The 21,426-nt window shown below is 39.1% G+C and overlaps 1 protein-coding gene across 1 annotated transcript in view; it reads right to left on the bottom strand.

The window, feature by feature from the left end:
• PCDH15 (protocadherin related 15) overlaps nucleotides 1-21,426 on the bottom strand; it is a gene marked incomplete at its 3' end in the record, with an annotated part of 1,039,494 nt that overhangs the window by 264,707 nt on the left and 753,361 nt on the right. Inside the window, exon 14 of the mRNA XM_089692803.1 lies at nucleotides 5,826-5,960. Within this exon, the coding sequence (XP_089548929.1) occupies nucleotides 5,826-5,960 (135 nt within the window). The remainder of the gene's footprint in view (nucleotides 1-5,825; nucleotides 5,961-21,426) is intronic.

Genomic DNA, 21,426 nt, shown 5'->3' with positions numbered 1-21,426 from the left:
ATTGAGTTTCCTGGACTTCAGTAGATGTCTGCCTATATTGGAAGTATGCAAATACAGTGTATTAGCAGTCTGATGGAGCCTGACATTGCACCCACAATCTTCTGATCACAGGTGCAATGCTTTACAGGTTTTAAAGAAAAAAAATAAATGCACATTTTTTTGCCTGACAAATAAAAGTGCATTTTTTTAGACAAACTTAGCCTTTAAATGTGCAGGTCTTTAAAGCTTAACATTTTACCAATATATCTTAACAGTATAGCCTCCATCCACAAGGGGGCCAGATATCTTTCAAAGTAGGAAGGGGTACATGGGTGAAATATGTTTGTTGCTCTCTTATTTTTGGGAGGGGGTACCATAAGATCCAATCCAACCTCTTATCAAGGGTATGGATTTTGAGGTAGACCTTACACCCTTTATTTATCTATTTATTTTTTGCAAAGGGTCCACTTCAGAATCCATGCCAGTGCCTTATGCAGGTATGTAGCATGGTGGGTAAGGAAGGATTGGGCAGTGAGCACATGCCTCTTATTAAAGCGTGCCAGGCCACATGCCCTCAACATTGAGAGAAAACCTTGGAGGAGGGGCACAAAGTCCCAACTCCTGGATCCCAACATCCTTTGCTCGGTGGATGTGGGGATCTATAGGGGGGATTTATTATAATCTACAGGCAACCCCAGATCTCCTACTTGCACCCCTACATGAATGAGTAAGTGTTTCATAGTAACCTTGTTACTCACAAAAAAGGCTAATAGTAAATAAAAGTCTTTTGTTAAAATAAAAATAAACATTGACCCTTAAAGTAAATCCAAAATCCATCATTGTCCAGTGATGAATATTCAAAGTCAATCACAATGAATGATGCCCCATTTAATCTGCTGGCATGGTGACCCATGCCATGATTATCTTCTCCAACAGATACTGTATCACTAATTATAGTGTTCTGGAAGGCTGCTGAATGTACACAAACAGAACAGGAATGCTGCATAATATAATTGACCAAAAATGGTCAATATGTGCTGGTTGTAATGGAGGTGGACTATGGTGCATTGTTCATAGTCATTGCCATTGGATCTACATTGCTAACCAACCTAAATGATGTTGGATTTACATCAAGGGACAATGTTTATTTATTTATTGGTTTTTCAATAAAGAATGTTTTCAAGGTATGTTTTTATTCATTAATACATTTTTTGGAACAAAATAACAAGAAGTACCATGTACACCTTACTCATTCATGTATGGGGGAGGGCCTAATATTTGCTCCCCACCCCCAGTTTGTAAAGTGGTTTTAAATCCTCACATTGTAAAATAACCCATTCCATTTAAAATATAAATGAAAAGCAAAACTTTTATGTATAGGTATAAAAAACATTATATACATTTTGTACCTTTTTTTTTTTATAAGTGATCACATTACCTCTGCTCTCCGGTTCATATGAGCTAGGGGCAGGGGCGGACTGACCATTTGGAAACTTGGGCACTGCCCGAGGGCCCGGGATCAGTAGGGGGCCCCATGAGATGCCCCTGGTACCTTTTTCATAGGCGAGGGCAAGTTTGGGCAAGGACACAGGGGCCCCATGATCCCCTATTGCCCGGGGGCCCCATGAGTTGTCAGTCCACCCCTGGCTAGGGGAGAAGAAAAAACATCACACTGATCTTCCCAGTGAAAGGCTGTGCAGGTGGGGTGTGTCAGAACAAATCTGATCATTGGAGAAGAACAGTTTCCAACACAGCTAAATAGCTGGCCATGGTGTGTTCTCCTGATTAGCGTGTTCTCCTGATAAGCAGAGGGACTGGCAGGAACACCAGGGATTTCACACAAAAGAAGCAATACATAGAACAGGATACAGGAGGCTTTGTGTCCCTTTCCTGGCCAACCAGGCTGCACATCTCACATATATATATTGCCCTCCTCAAAATCCCCTAACATTTGAGGAAACAATAGTATGATAGTTAGCCATCTGTAAAGACAAAAGAACTAGTCACAATGATGAACACCTTACATTCCCAGTCAGTGAACTCCAGGAACTAGGTAGGTTGTAGTCCTTGCCAGGATTTGTTAAGCCCCTCAGGCAGAAATGAGCCATTTATTGCCTCCAGTCTAGGGCAAAAATGTTCCAAACCTTACCTCCTTACAGGGATGTTATAAGCAAAACCAAATGTATGAACAGAATACAAGGGTATCAACAGAGGCCTTACACTTCAGATTAAGCTTTAAAATGTTGCACATGTCTATCCAGCCCCTGCCATTTACTACCACTTTAGGTGATTCAAAAAAAATGTGTCTCTCCCTGTGTTATGACCCTCAACTTAGCTGTATAAAGCATGGCATTAGGCATGCTGTTTAACATCAGAATATTATGCTCTTTGGCACTGTAATTCCGCTGAAAAATCAGAGCACAATCAAACTAAACACATTATTCTTGGTAATAAGAAATTTATTGTTTCGGGAGTCGAACTCCCTTCCTCAGAGCAATAGATTGCTCTGAGGAAGGGAGTTTGACTCCGAAATGCATTAGCACTTTTACCTGAGGACCTCTGCTGTTCACGACTGGCATCTTTGACTCCTTGTCTTTGTGTTTGTGTTTTTATGACCTTTTTGATTTGTGAGTATGTGTTTGTATTTTTATAAAACATTTCTTATTATCACAGTAATGCATAAGGAGAGTGCACCCTGTTTTGCTCTTTTTCGCTAGTTACAATATTCCCCGATCTATCATGGGTGGCACCTCAGTGACTGCTAGATTACATGTTCTCAGTGCAGCAAGAAGATTTGAGCGCTGGTTTTTGGTTTCTGTTTTTACATTATTCTTGGTGTTTAAGGCCATAATCCTGGCCCCTGTACTTACTAAAATTTATAGAGAAACGGTCATATTGGTTGCTCAGATATTGGTAGGCAAGCCGGAAGGAACTCTGTACGCCTATTCCACAGCAAACATATAAACCTTTCTTTTGCTAAAGATGGTAATCAGCCACTGTTCTATGAAATCAACCCAATTTTCCTTTACCATACATTCTGGGATCCCTACAATGTGCACTATTTCTGCACAATTTGTATTCCGTGTCTTATGACAAGTTATCACAGACTGAGTGTAATGAACATCTCTTTAGAGAGGTGGCAGGTCATCTTAAATCACATAAAAACAGCCCAGTAAGGTAGAGGAACATTCTGTTAATTTCTGTGTAAATAGGGGGAAAAAAAGCCATACTTCTCTTTTAAGTGCAGTCACCAGCAGTGGCAGTTCAGTAACACTGCCCTTGATACCAGAAAGGACATATGATGGAAAGTTTTTCTCTAAATTATAAACAGTACCTTAGATTATATACTTCAAACTAAAACTATAGCACTATTTTCTTTATGTTTCAGCTTTTATCAAATCATGATCTTCCAATGAGTAACCACACACAGATGCAGTTTGTGCCAGCAGCCACTCATAAATTAAGAAGAGTCAATATACCAACATGAGCAGAGCAGGGGCGGACTGACAACTCATGGGGCCCCCGGGCAATAGGGGATCATGGGGCTCCTGTGTTCTTGCCCACACTCAAGCACACCCAAAAAAAGCCTATAAAAAAGGTACCAGGGACATTTCATGGGGCCCCCTATTGACCCCGATCCCTCGGGCAGTGCCCTAGAGCTCAAATGGTCAGTCTGCCCCTGGAGCTGAGCAATAATGAGAAATATGTTATATCCTGAAAGTAATCTAGACTAGAAATGTCTGAGCCAGGGGCGGACTGACCATTTGGAAACGAGGGCCCGGGGTCAGTAGGGAGCCCCATGAAATGTCCCTGGTACCTTTTTCATAGGCTTTTTTGAGTTTGGGCAAGGACACAGGGGCCCCATGATCCCCTATTGCCTGGGGGCCCCATGAGTTGTCAGTCCGCCCCTGGTCTGAGCATAGATTTACCAATCTGTTTAAATAAAAGGTACCTTCTTTTAAAATAATATCAAAACATACAATATATTAGAAACAGCCCACAACTTCACAGGAAGGATAATTATTATCTGTATGAAAACATTTCATAAAACAAGACGTTACATATGTAAATTGACTTGCTCATAACCTAAAGTACACTTAAAGAGTTTTTTTTTTATTTTGGATAGAGTAGGAAGTATTAAAACCATTGAATTTTATTTTTGCCATTGGTGAGATTTTCACATTCACTTTCTCTTCTGTAGACACAACAAGATGATGGAGAAATCTCTCTAAAGTGAGGGAAATCCTCTTTTAGGAGGTTTCCACTTCAACAAGTACCCCCATTTGAAGACTTTTGGCATATACTTTTTTGTTTACACTTATAGTTGAGGGGGCAGTAAACACAAATGCAGTCATATGGAGGTATAAACATATGCAGCAAAAATGATCCCCATCATGTTTGATGGGCAATACTGCTCACTGCATGTGACCGTTGCAAGTGAATGGAGACAAGCTGCAACCAAACATAATGCATGCTATTTTGGCATGGTGGTGTGGATTTTAGGGGTAAAATAGGCAGTAGGAGGTGACGTAACAACTGCTTGGTAAACACCCTCTGAAAAGTGTTTCACTGTGAATCACTGTTTAAAAGGTTCCTGCAAGCATAAACTAGCCCTCATTTCAATGGGCTTCCCTATAAAAAAAATGAACAAAAGTGCAAAACCCTTTTTAAAAATTGAAGACACGTGGTTCTTTTGATACCATGCACTTTAGTGTGACTGAACAAGTGCAAAAGTGTATGTTTTAGCAAGGTGTGCAGGGATGCAAGTAAAAATGAATTGCACCACCGCATACCTGCAGACCTGGAGAAGGACAGCATGTTTTTGAGCTTTGCAGGGGCACATGCCATTTTGCACATGTTCCCACAATGCAAAAAAATGTGATCCTAGCTTATAAGAAGAAAGAGACTGAGGGGGTCTTCTTAGGAGAAGGGATGTCTAGGGCTGATTCCCCCCTTCCCCCTCCTACTTACAAATCACACAGCAACACATGGTGCCAGTCTGGAAGAATAACAACTTCTCCGTCTTCCCTTCTCCAGTTATGTGGTATATCACATGACAAGGGGATACATGAAGAAGGATAGCCTACCTTCACTTCCCAGTGGTGACCCACTGAGACTGAGAGACTGAGGTGTGTTCTCAGTCCCAGCACCAACTCTCTTGCATCCACAGCAAACTGTAGGAAGGTGAGAACAGACTCCTCCCTTCAGCAGATATCTGCCCCTGCTCCTTCTGACAGGAGTGATGCTGCAGTGCAAGCAGCCAAATCATTTACTGTGCCCTCCCACCACAGCAACTGGGGCACATGCCCCATATACTCCCCCTTGTTCCAGTCTTGGTATGCACCCCGTTAGTCAGGAACTGATCTAAGTTTAGTTAGTAGCTTGCGAGTCTTGAGTAACTTGCCTTACTTGTTTTATGCGATGAACTTGCTGTACAAAGCCTTCCTGTGTTTGCAGGCTTGCTGAATAAAAGTGCTAATACCAGTCCAGCCTGTCCTTCTTACAATAAAAACAACTCTAAATGTGGGCAAATAAAAAAAATGTGATTTGCCAATTTGCTTTGAATTATGAATCGATATACTCATCCCTTATAACATGTCCTTTCAAATGATTAATAGGTTAATGCAGTGTTTCTCAACTCCAGTCCTCATGGACCCCCAACAGGTCATGTTTTCAGGATTTCCATTATTTTGCACAGGTGATTTGATCAGTTTCACTGCCTTAGTAATTACCACAGCTGTTTCATCTGAGGGAAATCCTGAAAACATGACCTGTTGGGGGTCCATAAGGACTGGAGTTGAGAAACACTGGGTTAATGTAACATGAGGATCATAAAAGGTACTTACTGAAAATTTATAAACCTGCTGATGTTCACGGTCAACTGGTTGAAGCAGCGTGAGATAGCGAGTAATTCCAGGTGAGGTTACTGCAAACACTGTACTGTAGTCAATCAAATATAGAGAGAGCTGGGGATCCTTTGTCTTGTAGAGAAAAGAAAAGAAAACATATTTTGTGTCATTACAACTACAGTTTACAACTTAGTTTGAAAATTTTAAAGCTTTTGCATATTTCAAGTTCACATAAATCCAAGAACATGCATTCCATATATTGCAGTCCGTTACCAGTCCTTAGATGTGGTGGCTACATTAGTTTTTTTTTTTAGCTTTTTTTTTATCTTGTGATCCTGCTGATAAAACACTTCTTGTAGGGCATTGTCACTCTAGACTGCTCACTCCTGCATTGAACTACAGAAAACCTATCCCTTTTCTCATATCTATAATATACTCTAAGAGGTCATAGTTCACAGAACAGAGCAGTGCTGGCAACAATTCTTTGAATTTTAGTGGTGCACAGGCAGAGTGTGCAGGAAGCTCGATGGGTTTTTGGCAAGATCAATACTAGACGCTTTCACCCTTTCCTGCCCAGTCCAATTTTTGGATTTCACATTTTACGCCAATTTCTCAGTCATGTAACACTACCCACATAAAATTTTTATCATTTTTGAGGTAGAAACAAAGAGCTTCCTTTTAGTGGTATTTAATCACTACTAGTTATTCTTTTGCTATATAAATAAAAAACAGAAAATTTTGAAAAAAAAAGTTTTCTTTGTTTATGTTATATATATATATATATGCTAAATTTTATATATATATATATATATATATTTATTTATACACTATATTGTCACTATATTGTCACGGAATTAATTTCCATGGCCAAGCTGCTACATCCAAGCCTTACATCACCAAGTGCAATGCAAAGCGTCGGATGCAGTGGTGTAAAGCACGCTGTCACTTGACTCTAGAGCAGTGGAGACATGTTCTCTGCAGTGACAAATCACGCTTCTCTGTCTGGCAATCCAATGGATATGTCTGGGCTTGGCAGTTGCCAGAGAACAGCACTTGCCTGACTGCATTGTGCCAAGTGTAAAGTTTGGTGAAGGGGGGATTATGATGTGGGGTTGTTATTCAAGGGTTGGACTTGGTTCCTTAGTTTTACTGAAGCCAACTAAATACATGAATGAGTGATTCTTGTGTGGAGGAACTTGACTGGCCTGCACAGAGTCCTGCACTCAACCTGACAGAACACCTTTGGAATGAATTAGAGTGGAGACTGTGAACCCGGCCAGTGCCTGACCTCCCAAATGCGCTTTTGGAAGAATGTCCAAACTTTCCCATGACACACTCCTAAACCTTGTGGACAGCGTTCCCAGAAGAGTGTAAGCTGTTTTAGCTGCAAACGGTGGGCCAACTCAATATTGAGCCCTAAGGAATAAGACTGGGATACCATTACAGTTCATGTGCATGTAAAAGCAGGCATCCTGATACTTTAGCAATATAGTGTGTGAATATATATATATATATATATATATATATATTTTTTTTTTTTTTTTTAATAGGTTAATTAATTAAACAATCCTGCTGATGTCCTGACTCATTTCTTGAAGCTGTAAAATGCCAGGACAGTACAAACACCCCTCAAATAACCCATTTTTAACCCCCCCCCCCCCAAATAAACAAAATTTGTTTTTTTTTCCAAATTTTTAGTTTACATAGTGTCACCAGGGCAGTACAGTGTCAATATACAGTATGATCGGGAGTACTGACTGGGGACTACTGTCCTTTGGAATGAATTAGAGCGGAGACTGCGAGCTCGGCTAGTGCCTGACTTCCCAAATGCGCTTTTGGAAGAATGGTCAAAATTTCCCATAGACACATTCCTAAACCTTGTGGACCGCCTTCCCAGAAGACTGGCAGCTGTTATAGCTGCACTCTTCTGTAAAAAGAGCAGTACAGTGTTTTCATAGTGACATTGTACTGTTCTAGAGAGGTGATCAGGATTTTTTTTTAACTAGGATTGCTTATTATAGTGATGATCTGTTGACCTTTATAAGCAATCATTTTATGAATGGCATCCTTCATGCGCCATTGTGTACTATTGTGATATCTGTGATTGGCTATTGTGTCCAATCACAGAAATCACAACTGTACACACAGAATGTCTATGAATGACAACCATTTTGTACAACTGACATGATCTCTATGATTGGTTACAATGATCACATGGCACCGGGGCTGGCCTGGTACAAAGATTTGTCTTCCATTGTGTTCGGTGGACACAGCAGATAACAGAGTTTGCCGTTGCACACCCCCTAGGGTACGCACAAGGCGAGCAAGTGGGAGGATGGAAAATGATGTTCCCCCTGGATAACGTTGCTCCAGCCTGGCCGTATTATTATAATAGATGGGTGAGAAGTGGTTAAAGAGGCAATACATGGGGAAATATGCAGGTGATTGAGAGATGTACAGAATACATTTTTAATTAATTTTGTTAATTTTGCACTGGCATACACTCTAACTGAACAATTTCCTGGAATTTAACAGTAGTTTCAAGCAATCTGACTGGTTTATTATTATTATACAGTATTTATACAGCGCCAACAGTTTGCTCAGCACTTTACAATATAAAGGCAGACAATACAGCAATGACACACTGCAATACAAGAGGGTTAGGATGGCCCTGCTCCTTGGAGCTTACAATCTAAGAGGGAGGGGCTGGTGATACAAAAAGTAATAACTGTGGGGGATGAACTGATAGGACTGATTATTAGCTGAAGGCAGGATAGCCATCCCTGAAGAGATAGGTTTTCAGAGATCGCTTAAAAATGGGCAGAGTAGGCGATAGTTGGATAGATTGGAGTAGAGAGTTCCAGAGGATGGGGGAGGCTCTGGAGAAGTCCTGGAGATGAGCATTGGTGGAGGAGACAAGAGAGCTAGAGAGCAGGAGGTCGTGGGAGGAGCAGAGAAGATGGTTTGGGTGATATTTGGAGACCAGATTGGTGATGTAATTTGGGGCAGAGATACAAATGGCTTTATATGTTATTGTTAATGGTTTGAATTTTATTTGTTGGGCAATGGGTAGCCAGTGGAGTAATTGACAGAGAGGGGTGGCAGACATGAAATGGTTGGTAAGGTGGATGAGTCTGGAAGCAGCATTCATGATAGACTGAAGAGAATATAACCTGCGATTAGGTAGGCCAAGGAGGAGGCGAGAGATAACAAACGAGTGAATACGTTGCTTAGTGGTTTCCAAGGTTAGGAATGGGCGTATCTTGGAGATGTTGCGGAGGTGAAGTCTACAAGATTTAGACAGTGATTGGATTTGGGGCTGAAAGGACAGATGGGAGTCTAGGTTTACACCTAGCACCCTGGCATGAGGGGAGGGACTGATGATTGTGTTATTGATTTTGATAGAGAAGTCAGGGGAGGGGCACGAGCTGGAGAGAATAGTATGAGCTCCGTTTTGGAAATATTTAGTTTGAGGAAGTGAAGTGACATCCATGCTGATATGTCACTAAGTAGGTTAGTAATGTGAGAGGAGACTGAAGGGGTGAGGTGAGGAGTAGAAAGATAGACTTAGCATAGAGATGGTTCCCTAAAGCCATGGGAGTTTATCAAGTGACCAAGGGAGGAGGTGTAGATGGAGAAGAGAAGGGGTCCAAGGACAGAACCTTATGGGACCCCTACAGAAAGAGGAAATGGAGAGGAGGAGACAGAGTTATAGGTAGGAGACACTGTGATAGGTAGGAGGAGAACCAGGAGAGAGCAGAGTCTCGGAGGCCAAAAGAGTGGAGTTTTTTGAGGAGGAGGGAATAGTCAACAGTATCAAAAGCTGCAGAGAGATCAAGTAGTAAGAGTATGGAGTAGTGTCCATTGGTTTTAGCAGTTGGTAAATCATTAGCGAGTTTTAAGAGGGAAGTTTCAGTGGAGTGTAGTGAGTGAAAGCCAGACTGTAAGGGGTCAAGAAGGTTGTTGTCAGTGAGGTAGGCGATCAGGCGATTGTAGACTAAGTGTTCTAAGAATTTAGAGGTAAACAGGAGCAGGGCGGTGAGTCTTAAGTTGTTCAGGTTGGTGGGGCCCAGCAAGGGCATTTTAAGTATGGGAGTGATCTGTACATGCTTTAGAGGGGAGGGGAAGGCACCACTGGAGAGGGACAGATTGAAGATGTGACTGAGGGAGCATAGGACAGAAGAAGAGGGTGACTGTAGTAGTTGAGAGGGGACATGATCCAGGAGACAGGTGGTGAGGAGGGCTTCTGAGAAAACTTTAGTGACCTCTTCAGTTGTAGCAAGGTCAAAAGAGGAAAGTGTTGAGGATGGTTTAGTACAAGGTATGCAAAGTTGGATTGATGCCTGTGCAGTGGAGATGTCCCTACTAATTGCATCAATCTTGTTTTTGAAATGATTTGCAATCTTGTAAGCAGTGAGTGAGGTACTGGGGTGAGGAGGAGGTAGAGAAAGTAGAGAGTTAAAAGTAGAGAAGAGTCAACGAGGACTGGATGACAAGGTATTAATAAAAGTGACAAAGTAGGCTTGCTTGGCAGCATGGAGGGAGGAATATATGTGAAGAAAGCAAATTTATATAGGGTGAGTGCTTGCTAATATTTGGTTTTACACCACAATCACTCCAGTGCACAACTATGTAGCTTAAGATATCTGGTGTTGTCAGTCTGCCATGGTTGTAATGGTTGGGGCCTGAGACTTTGTGTAGTTAGAGGAGCAAGTGAGTCTAGTGTGGATGAAAGTGAACTGTTGTAGACAGCAGTGGCCAGGTCAGGGCAGGACAGAGGAGAGATTCTGTCATAGATGCGGTCAGCTGCAGAGCGGAAAAGAGAAGGGTTTAAGTTGTGGTTTCTGCAGGTAATTGTTTGCTGCTTGGAGGGAAAAGTGTTTGCAGACGAGGACACTGTGCAGGTGATAATATTGTGATCAGGGAGAGGAAAGGAGGTGTTTGTGGGGTTGAAGGGAGTGCAAATATGGGAGAAAACAAGGTCTAATGTATTCCCATCAGAGTGAGTGGAGGACTGTATCCATTGTGTTAAGGAAAAAGATGAGGTAAGGTTGAAGAGTTGGGATGTAGCTGGGATGTTCACATTAATGGGGATGTTAAAATCTCCAAGAATGATAGTGGGTGTTTCAGAGGAGAGAAAGTAGGGTAGCCAAGCAGAGAAGTCATCCATAAAGCGCGACACCGATCCAGGAGGTTGGTAGATCACTGCAATCCTCAGAGAAATGTAGAAAACAGTCGAATGCAGTGAGTCTCGAAAAAAGAGAAGGATAGAGAGGGAGGGTTATGGAAGACTTGAAAGGTGCTCAGTGGGGATAGAAGCAAACCTCACCTAGGATGCTCAGGATAATTCTAACTACATATAGAGATAAGACACATAGAGAACTACATACAGAGATAAATGCTTTTGTACACTGAATATGTTCATAACCACCTGGACATTTTCTAGTCTGTTGGAGAATCAATGCTCATGCCTTTGTTGTTCCTCTTTCTCAATAGAAAGAGGAAGGACTAGCGGGATCAAACAAAGAAGGGGTCCAAAGTAGAATGTGCAGAAATGCCTAGCAAATTATATTTAAGTAGATAGATCCTTTAAAATGATATGCTGTTAATATCAGAATTTACTGCATGTAGAAAGCAATACATATACCAGTAAACCAGTAAAATGTGCACATGACCTGGATGCTGTAGGAACCAAGAATAGTCTTGAATATTTTAGGCCAATGAGATCTGGTTATAATGAGCTTCTAAAATATTAACCTACTGTCAACATTATAAGTAAATACTTTTGTGTAAATGAAAAAAAAATATTAAAATGATCAAACAATACATGACATGTCAAAGGTAGTGTATACATGTGGGCTTGAAGAGTAACTCCACTTTTATTGATTGCCCAGTATGCAATCAACATGCTGGCAGCTACTCTAATCTCTGAATATACATTTAGTGCTAAGGGGGCTTTGTCACAGACAAAAGAGTCAGCCTGTCCCTGGACACAATTGGCTGGATGACTTTTTTATTACAAGTACCAAGCCCATGCAAATGCTAAAGATTACATTTTTCTTAGGGGATTCTGCCACCTAAAGTATTTATTTTCAGTACCTCTTAAGCCTCTAATTTTTTTTTTATTACTGCAGTCCTAAAATAAATCCAAACTCCTGCATTTGTTGCCATCTCCTGCCCCCATGAGCACACCCAGCTACAATGGACACTTCCTACCACCGCCAGCTCAGCACTGTTAACATCTATTGCCACCACTATAGGCCTTCCACTATTACCGTCTTATAATGGGCCCATTGTTATTGTTAATTGCAATTGCACTTTTACATTGGCACACATCCCATTTTTCTACAGCTGTTTCTCCATTGTAAAGATTTTACATTTCAGGCAGGTAACATCCTGTGCTCAGCCTCTGCACTAATGTTTCTGTAGGATTAGGAGTTTTTAGCACCACTTACACCTCAAATTCCACAGTGGTTTCCCAGTTGCAAAGTATATACATTTTTAGACAGGTAAAAACCAGGGCTGTGCATTGATCTTTATGTATGTTACAGGGTTTTGGCACCACCAACAAACCACATCCAAATTTTCTGGAGCTGCTTTACAATTGAAACTAGTTAATATTTTTGGGAAGGTAACATCCTGTGCTCTGTACAAAAATGGTGTTTTGCACTACTAACGTCCGAAATGTTTTTGCATACTTTTTGGCTGACTAACTGCATTGGCCAATAATGTTTGTATTTTGCTCCAGTACATCATCATTAAAAATGGACAATTCCTTTTTATGCATCAATCTCCTCAGTTTGAAATTATTTTGGCTTTGAGTACACTAGCAATCCAATATTATTTTGAATACACAACCTTTAAAATAAGTTGGCCTAACAGTGGTGCTTTAAATAGAAATCACCCTTTCTCATTTGCTAATTGTGCTAATTCTCATTGTGCCCAAAAGATATACCGGTACTTTACATCTTGGAAGCTAATTTGTACACCTTTCATCTTGTTTTGGCACAGGAAGACTACAGTTTTTTTTATAAAGATGGAGTCTGCCTGCTCTCTCCTACTTCAGTTGCCTTCCATGATAAGTTATACATTATGTATCTGAAAAAATATTAGTAAAATTGAATATTTTGGGCTGAAACATGACTTCTGTCTGCTTCCAAAATGTAATCCTATTTAAAAGAATGATATTCTGTGCATAAAATTTTTTATTTAAAAAATTAGAAGTCATTAATATAGACAGGTTAAAAAAGAGATTTAGTGTGGCACATCAGTACTATTATAATATAGTATTTTTGAAAAATACCAGTTTCATTGCTTTCCAGCTGAAATATGACATTTTGAATGAAAAAGATGCAATTTGTTGCCGCAAAACAGTTTGAAATGTATATATTTTTAGGAACAAAATGTTAATTTCAGATTTTTCCTGATAAATACCTACTCCCTGCCTCCATATTGACTCCTATTAAAAAGGATGAGATTCTGAGCCTCAAGTGTGTACAATGTCACTGCAGAAATGAAGTTTCACTTAATATTTCTGGCTGAAATACACCTAATCTCTGCCTCCAAAACAGCCTTACATTATAAGGAATGTGATCCTTTTCAATTAGTAATTACATTTGTTTTGTTTGAAATATTACCATTTAATTAAATAGTTATGGCTGAAATATGCAAATCAGTACAAATGTGGTAGCTTAAAAATACACTTTCATTTAATTTTTGTATGCTAAAATTGGAAAAATTACTGTCTCCAAGATTTTCTCTTTAAAATGAATGAGATTATTTAAGCTAATTCAAACAATTTTCATATTATGTTTTTTTTATATCTCTGGCTATAAGAAGCCAACTCTCTGTCTCCAAATGTACCTCTTATTAAAAATTATGACATTCTGTTGCCATTTTTAAACCCTGTGTGAAATAATGCATTTAAATTATTATTTGTGATTGCAATAGGCCTAAGCTCTGCCTCAAAGTATTTTTCCATTAATAAGGGTGTGAGCATTTGCAGCGAATTTGTACACTATTTATATCAATGCAAGTATTCTGTCTACTTTTATATTATTTCTGAAAATGTCTTGCTCTCCCTCTCAGGAATAGTGGTCTATCTAAAAAGGCTTAATGCAGTGTTAATCCCAAAACCAAAAATGTAATATATTGCAGCTTACATGTGGTGGCCGCATTAGTTTTATTTAGGATTTTACACTCTGTTTTCAACTGGTGATTTAGTTAGTAACACACCTGCTGTATTTGGGTGCCTCCAGTCTGGATGAAGGAGCACAGGAACATTTTTGGACAGCAGCATTACTAAGCTGGGAGGAGGGCAGTGTTAGAAGCACTTGCAGATTTAGATACACTAACAAACTGAAGCTAAACTCCTGCTAACACTTTACAAGCACTTACAGCAAACAGCCATTTTTCTTTTTGGGTTACAGATTTTAGATAAATAAAAGCTGATAATTGTAAGCACTCCTGTCAGTAGTAAATGGTTTGTCTCAATCCTGTAACTGCTACATTTGCAGGACACCTTGTTTTTTTGAATAACAACTGACTTATTCCTCAGATCACCAGGTGAAAAAAAAGGAAAGAAAACCTAAAAAAAAAAAAGAAAAATTAATACAGCCACACCTAAGAATTGGTAAGATGCAAAATAATAAATGTTTGTTTTTGGGTTTAATTTTGAATTTGTCCTCACATACACTTTCTGTGGAAGAAAAACTGGGTTCTAAGCTTGGGATTACATTTTTGCCCAGACCAGGTGGCTGATAAGTTTATTATTGTTAAAGACATACACATATTCATGAGGAAGCTGACATTTAGGTATTTATGTGACAAGGATCGAACTCGCAAAGTCGTGGAAAAGGCTAAAGCCAAACAATTTAGAAGTTAAACAATGGCTGACTTTAGAGCCTTGAATGATTTCATCCAGTTACTTAATGAAAATGAAGGGATGGGAGAGCTGGAAAATCAGGTAGGTAGGTCATCTCTCCTTGAAACAGGAAACAGAAGAGAATAGGGATTATTCATGTTTTAAATCGAAGTCTTTGAGGTTTCCATCACTTAAGTAGACACCTTGTATTTGGGCCTTTCTCACACAAGCTACTAAGGAAATTTATATCATGAACCTTTCTAAAATGGAAGATACAAACCTTACAAGGGGACAATTGGAGAAATGGAATGGTTTAAGGAGGAATTATTCCATTATCATCAAACCTGCAGATAAAGGCGGCAATGTGGTGGTGATGGATCAGAGCCACTATGACAGCATGTGCAGAGCATTGTTAAGAAATGAGAACTGGTATAAATTTGTTACAAAAGATACTTTTGAAATCTTGAAATAAAAATTTGCTAAATGAATTGCCCAGGCTTATAACACTGTAATTATTGATAAGGAGACTCATGAATATTTATCAGTGAAATACCAGTTTTCTATTCCTTACCCAAGATCCACAAAAATGCCAAAGATCCCCCAGGGTGCCCTATTATTTCAGGGATTGGAAATCCCTGAAATAATGAACCAGCTAGTTGGTTTATTGATGGCACATGTTACTAGGTTATCCCTTTACATCCAGGACACCCCTGATCTCCTACACACTTTGTAGGGGATCACAGTACCCATAGGAGTGCAATTGGTTGCAATTGATGTGGAAGCACTGTATTCCAGCATCCCTTATGACTGGGGCTTGGAAGTAGTTGATTCCATTCTTTCAGAAATGAATAACACCCAATGACCTCTGAATGGGTTCATTTTGGACCTATTAACCACTTTCCGTCCACCCCATAGCAGAAATACTGTTACAGGGCAGCACGGATGCGCAAAATCACCTAAATATATATATATATATATATATATATATATATATATATATACAAGTGCTTTTGCATTTCTGGGTAGGGGGTGCGTGCAAGCTGGGCGTGCCCTACCCACACTGCCATTCGCGGCTGTGGCTGTCAAATCACCGGGTCCCTACCGGTAATCACTCACCGGCCCCTAGTGATTTCCGAAGACCTCCGACGGGGAGAAGGACTGTTTTGTTTACTAATTGTTCTCCTCCCTGTCAACTTGGGCACACTGCTCTGGATGGCTGTGAACACTACAGCCATCCAGAGCAGTGTGATTACAGTGATGCACACTGACACGGCCCCCTAGCAAAACACTCCCTTCACACAGCTAACCCTTTGATCTCGTGTTAACCCCTTCCTGCCCAGTGCCATTAGTACAGTGTCAGTGCTTTTTTTAAGCACTGATCACTGTTTTGGTGTCACTGGTGATGTCATTGACACCAAGTCAGTTCCCCCCAGAGTCAGAATGTCCACTGCAGTCCCACTATAAGTTGCTGATCGCCGCCATTATTAGTTAAAAAAAAATTCCAGTATCTATACCGCCAATAATAAACGCTATAACTTTCACGTAACCAATTAATTTACACGTATTGGGATTTTTTTTTAGCAAAGACATGTAGCAGAATACATTTTGGTGTAAATTTATGGTGAAATTTGATTTTTAAAATTTTTTTACTGGACATGTTTAATTGCAAAAAGTGAAAAATATTGTTTTTTTTCTCGAAATGGTCGGCTTTTTTTTTATTATGCAAAAAATAAAAAACTGCACAGGTGATCAAATACCACTGAAAGAAAGCTCAATTCGTGGGAAAAAAGGATGTAAATTTTATTTGGGTGCAATGTTGCATGGCCGTGTAATTGTCAATCAAAGCAATGCAGCGACATAATGCAAAAAATGGCCTGGTCAGGAAGGGGGTAAATCCTCAGGAGGGCAAGTGGTTAAAATATATCTTATACAGTAATGTTTTTAGTTATGTTTAGTTTCCTCCATGCTCAAGGTGTGGCAATGGGGACATATTGTGTCCCATCATATGCCAACATTTACCTGGGGGGTGGGAGCGCCATCTGTTTGCCAGGAAGCACTTGCTGATGTACTTGTGCCACATTTTAGTGTGGGGCAGGTACATTGATGATATCCTCATGGTATGGTTGGGTTCCTGGAACTGTATCAATTTTTGTGTGGGCTGGCGGATAATACCTTAAACCTTTCATTTACATATTCAGGTGCACAAAAATATCACTTTGCTAGACTTAAAAATTTCCATTGTTAAAGAGGGTAAACTTTCCACCTCTGTATACAGGAAAGAAACAGTGGGCAATACTATTTTAAGAGCAGATTAAGCTCATCTGAAAGTACTAATGCAAACCTTTCCCTAAGGGCAGTACCTCCAGATCAAACGTAACTGCTTAGACCCACAGGATTTTGAAAAAGAGGCTTATGCCATAAGAAATTAGTTATTATCATGTGGGTGTAGTAAAAAATGCTTAAAGAAAGCATATCAAAAGGTCAGTGGATGTCCACGACCGGAGTTACTTCTTAGACAGAAAAAGAAAAAGACAAATACTCCTTTAGCAGCGTTTGAGTGTATGACTCGGTTTTTGCCAAGAGCATGCAGTCCTCTGGCACCCTCGATGGTGTGGTGTCAGCTTCTGGACATGAGCGGACTTGCACGTTCCTGCGTGCTGGCTGGTGTGGTTGCCCAACTTCCGGACTTCACTCCTGCTTGCTGCACTGGTGTGGGCACATGCGTAGTGACCCTTTGAGGTGACAGTAGCCATCTTGGAATCACTTGGACGTTGTATCGGTCAGGGTTATTGTTTCTGTCACCTGCGGCCTATTTGTGGGCCTATTTAGTGCAGGGCCCCCTTCCTCTGCTCTCTCCTCTTCCTCTCTCTGGTTTTTTGGTGGTGGCCAGTATACTCGGATATTGGTGGTTATACTATAGACAAGGTGAGCGTACAAACTATATTATAGTATAGGTACTCTGCCAAAATGATAGACACTTTGCTTTTAGAATGCTTGATTATAGCTTTTTTGATCTGTGTGATTGTAGGACAATGATGTGGTTTCACTGAAGATTGCTTGTAGAAGATTTTGAATATCTTTTTAGAAATGAGAAGTTGATGATACATTCCTCCTATGACAGGATACCCCTGACAATAAAGGTGGGTTATATTGTGATGGTTCCCTACTGGTCTACATTATATGGGTATATTCTTATATTAATTTGATGCATTTACGTTATAGACACCTTGGAGGGGAAAATTACTATCTTACTTGGAAATTAGGTGCTTTGGACCAAGATATAGCATTATATAAAGCCTTGAGCCCTCGGGTGGATTCTTTGAGCTTTGAAGGTAGGCTGGGTCTAGACAATTTCTTATATAATATTCCCAAGAGGAGAGGAGATTAGAGGACTACTCACTGTGTTTCTTGCATTCTAGACTTTTACGAGAATAGGATGATTCTCTACTATTTGTCCCCTTTTGGTCTCTCTGGAGAGATATGTATATGATAGCCACTGCTCCTATTCAACTGGCAGGTTGTTCTCCCAGGTAATGAGTTTTTAATTAGCCTCCCCAGGAATGTGAATCTCTCTGTTCCCCACCCCCCGGATGTCACCTGGGTTCTTCCCCGCTCCTCTTCTATTTCTTATAGTAGGATGTTGATTATAATTATTTTTTAACAGTATTTATTGTATTAATTTTGAATATTGTTATTGGTTTAGAATATTGGTGTATGTATTAGCTCCTGAAGGAGTGGACTTTGTCCAGGAAACGCTTCGGGCCATTCTTTTGTACATTGCTCCTTGAATTTGATATACCACATGAGTGAAATGTCTTTTACTGTGTAAAGCTGTTGCAACATTTTAGATGTAATTATTGATGTATTTTTGTTAAATACCTCTTTTTTTATATATGGATGAAAAAAAATATTTTAATGAATAATGGTATTCCTCAAAAGTACCATTCTTTTATTTTTTTTATATTGCGATAGACTCAGGGATGTGGCATTTCTTTTTTTTATTATTTTATATCTTAGTTGGGTTTAATACCACATAAAAAAGGTATATATGAAATCATATTGTTTCTGTTTTTCACTTCAAATAAGAAAACAATAAACTGTTTTTTAAACTGTCCAAAAATGCATATAGGTTGTGCTTCAGTATTCTAAATTGTTTTTTTTTTGTCTCAGAAGAAATATCCCCATTTATTAATTTATTTATTTTGGTTGGGGTTTTTTTTGTTTTGGGGGGGAGGGAAGATGCAGTCTGCTTGTTGTGTGCAAACTGGTTTAAAAGCTGTGGTGCTAATCTGTTAATATACTACCCTAATTCATTCTTGGGGAAAAAAAATAATCTCTGACTTCTAGCTGCAATAAGAAACTGCTTCCTCGATAAAAGTGTTCACGCCAAAAAATATTACAAACAAATTTGTCAAATATGTGGATGCAGCTTGTGAATGCAATCTGACATTTTCTCTCCCTCAGAAATTTCATCCTATTCCAATGAAGGCTTGAAAAGTGTAGCACAATTCTGTTAAATGTTTATACTTTGCATCTGGAGCAAAAAAAAAAAACTTTTTGCTACAATTTAATCACTCAGAAATTGCAGCCTGCCCATATAGGCTTGATATATGTTGTACAAATCTGTAACCTTTTCCCATCTTCAGTTTTTTAAATTAAAAAAATGATTTTTTTTACTTCCAGATGCAAAGAGCTTGCTCTCTCAAAAATGATGGCATATCAATTAAAGGCTTCAAGGCTTTAGTGCAAGCAGTTCATGTTTTTATTTGAATTTAATTTTAATTTAGTTTTTTTATTTAATTTTTTTTTTTTAATTTCAAGCTGCACAATGTCAGCTCAGTCATTCAAATAATGCTGCCTGACCACATAAGCGTAATATCTGTGGTGCAAATCTGTAACCTTATATAGGCTTCAAAAGGTATTCTGCAATTTTTTATTTTTTTTTTCATTTAAATTTGAAACAAATAGATACAATTTTTTTTTCCAAATACAGTATGCACACTTATCTAAAGGATATGTAGCCTGTCCAAAAAGGCTTAATAACTGTGATGCAATACTGTAAAAAGATGTGCTGCAAATCTGTACAATTTTTAAGTCTTTACAATTTTTGTAACATGAATTCTGCCTTCTCTCTTCCACTGAAATAGATGACGATTAAAAAGGCTTAAAAAAATCTGTTGCAAATAGGTAACATGCTTCAGTCTTTAGTCTAAAAAAATATGCTGTTATTTGTTTAACTAAATTGAAATCTGCATGCTTTGTACCTCTGACATAGCATCTTAGCTAAAAAGGAGTATATACCACTGAACAAATCAGTTGTGTTTTTCTTGCTACATATAACACTTGTAAAATGTTTGTCTTCTCATGTGGAGGCATGGTGTGCAACATGCCCATGAAAAGTTTCTGGCTCTTGACTGTGACATAACTATTTTGTTTTTAGAATTACATATGCCTCATTTCTTCCTCTAACATAGTGGCCAAGTACAAGTGCTTTCATAAGTTGCTGTAAATATATACATAAAGAAAAAATCCCATAGAGTAATACATCCATGTTTACTGTATAAAAACCAGGTATAGAATACTCAACTTTTAACCATTAGCCGCCCGGCCAATGGCCGTTTGGCGGCTTCAGATGTGCTCCTCCATTCCGGGTGCATGCCATTTGGTGTGCTCCCGCACATGCGCCGTTTGCGCTAGTGCAGAGCGGCGCAGCAGTGCGATCTGTCGCCGGCCGTGCACCTCGGACGCGGCCGATGACAGATCCGAGTACCGGCTCCCATTGCTGGTATCATGTGACCTGCTGTGACCAATCACAGCAGGTCACATGACAGTTGTATACATGGATGGCTTCATTCATGATGCCATCCATTGTATACTAGTGCCTAGCTGTGGATGGTCACAGCTAATCACATGCACATGTCATGTGATTAGCTGTGACCAAATCACAGCTAAGCACAAAAAAAAAAAAAAAAAAAAAAAAAAGCTGAATGAATCGATTTCATTCAGTTAAATGCTTGCTTATAGCAAAGTAATTCTTTGCTATAAGCAAATTGTGTAAAAAAAAAAAAAAATACTGATCACTTCCCCAAAGTAGTACAATGTTACTATGGTAACATTGTACTATTTTGGTCATAGTAAAATATGAAAAAAAATCTTAAAAAAAATTAAAAAAATGTAATAAAAAATTAAATATAATAAAAAAATAAAAAAAAATTAAAAAAAAATATATATATATTTTTTTTTCATACTGTCACCAGTCAGTGTCCCTGTTCACCGCCATTCCAGTTATATGATGACACTGTAGTGCACTGGTGACAGTATGTAAAAAAAAAAATAGTGAAAATAGTTTTTTTCATTTTCGGAAAAATTATGACAAAAAAATACAACTTCAAAAAACTCGCCATGCCTCTTATGAAGTACGTCAAACTGTCTACTCTGCAAAAAGGGGTCATTTGGGGATATCTGTACTATTCTGACATTCTTGGACCTCAAGAAAGTAGATTGGCCGTCAGTACTTCAGGATTGATCAATATTCAGATCTATACCATAGTTTGTGAACTCTATAACTTTCCTACAAACTAAATAATACATCCTAATTTGGGTTATTTTCACCAAAGACATGTAGCAGAATACATCTTGGCCTAAATTTATGAAGAACAATTATTTATTTGTAAACTTTTATAACAGAAACAAAGAAAAATGTGGTTTTTTTTCAAAATTTTTGGTCTTTTTTTG

The sequence above is a fragment of the Staurois parvus genome, unplaced genomic scaffold (genome assembly GCF_062004578.1).
Source record: "Staurois parvus isolate SC_StPar_1 unplaced genomic scaffold, SC_StPar_1.0 ptg000604l, whole genome shotgun sequence".
NCBI classification, from domain to species: Eukaryota; Metazoa; Chordata; class Amphibia; order Anura; family Ranidae; genus Staurois; species Staurois parvus.
The sequence above is the reverse complement of the archived record's forward strand: the minus strand, read 5'-3'. Positions and strand labels throughout refer to the sequence as shown.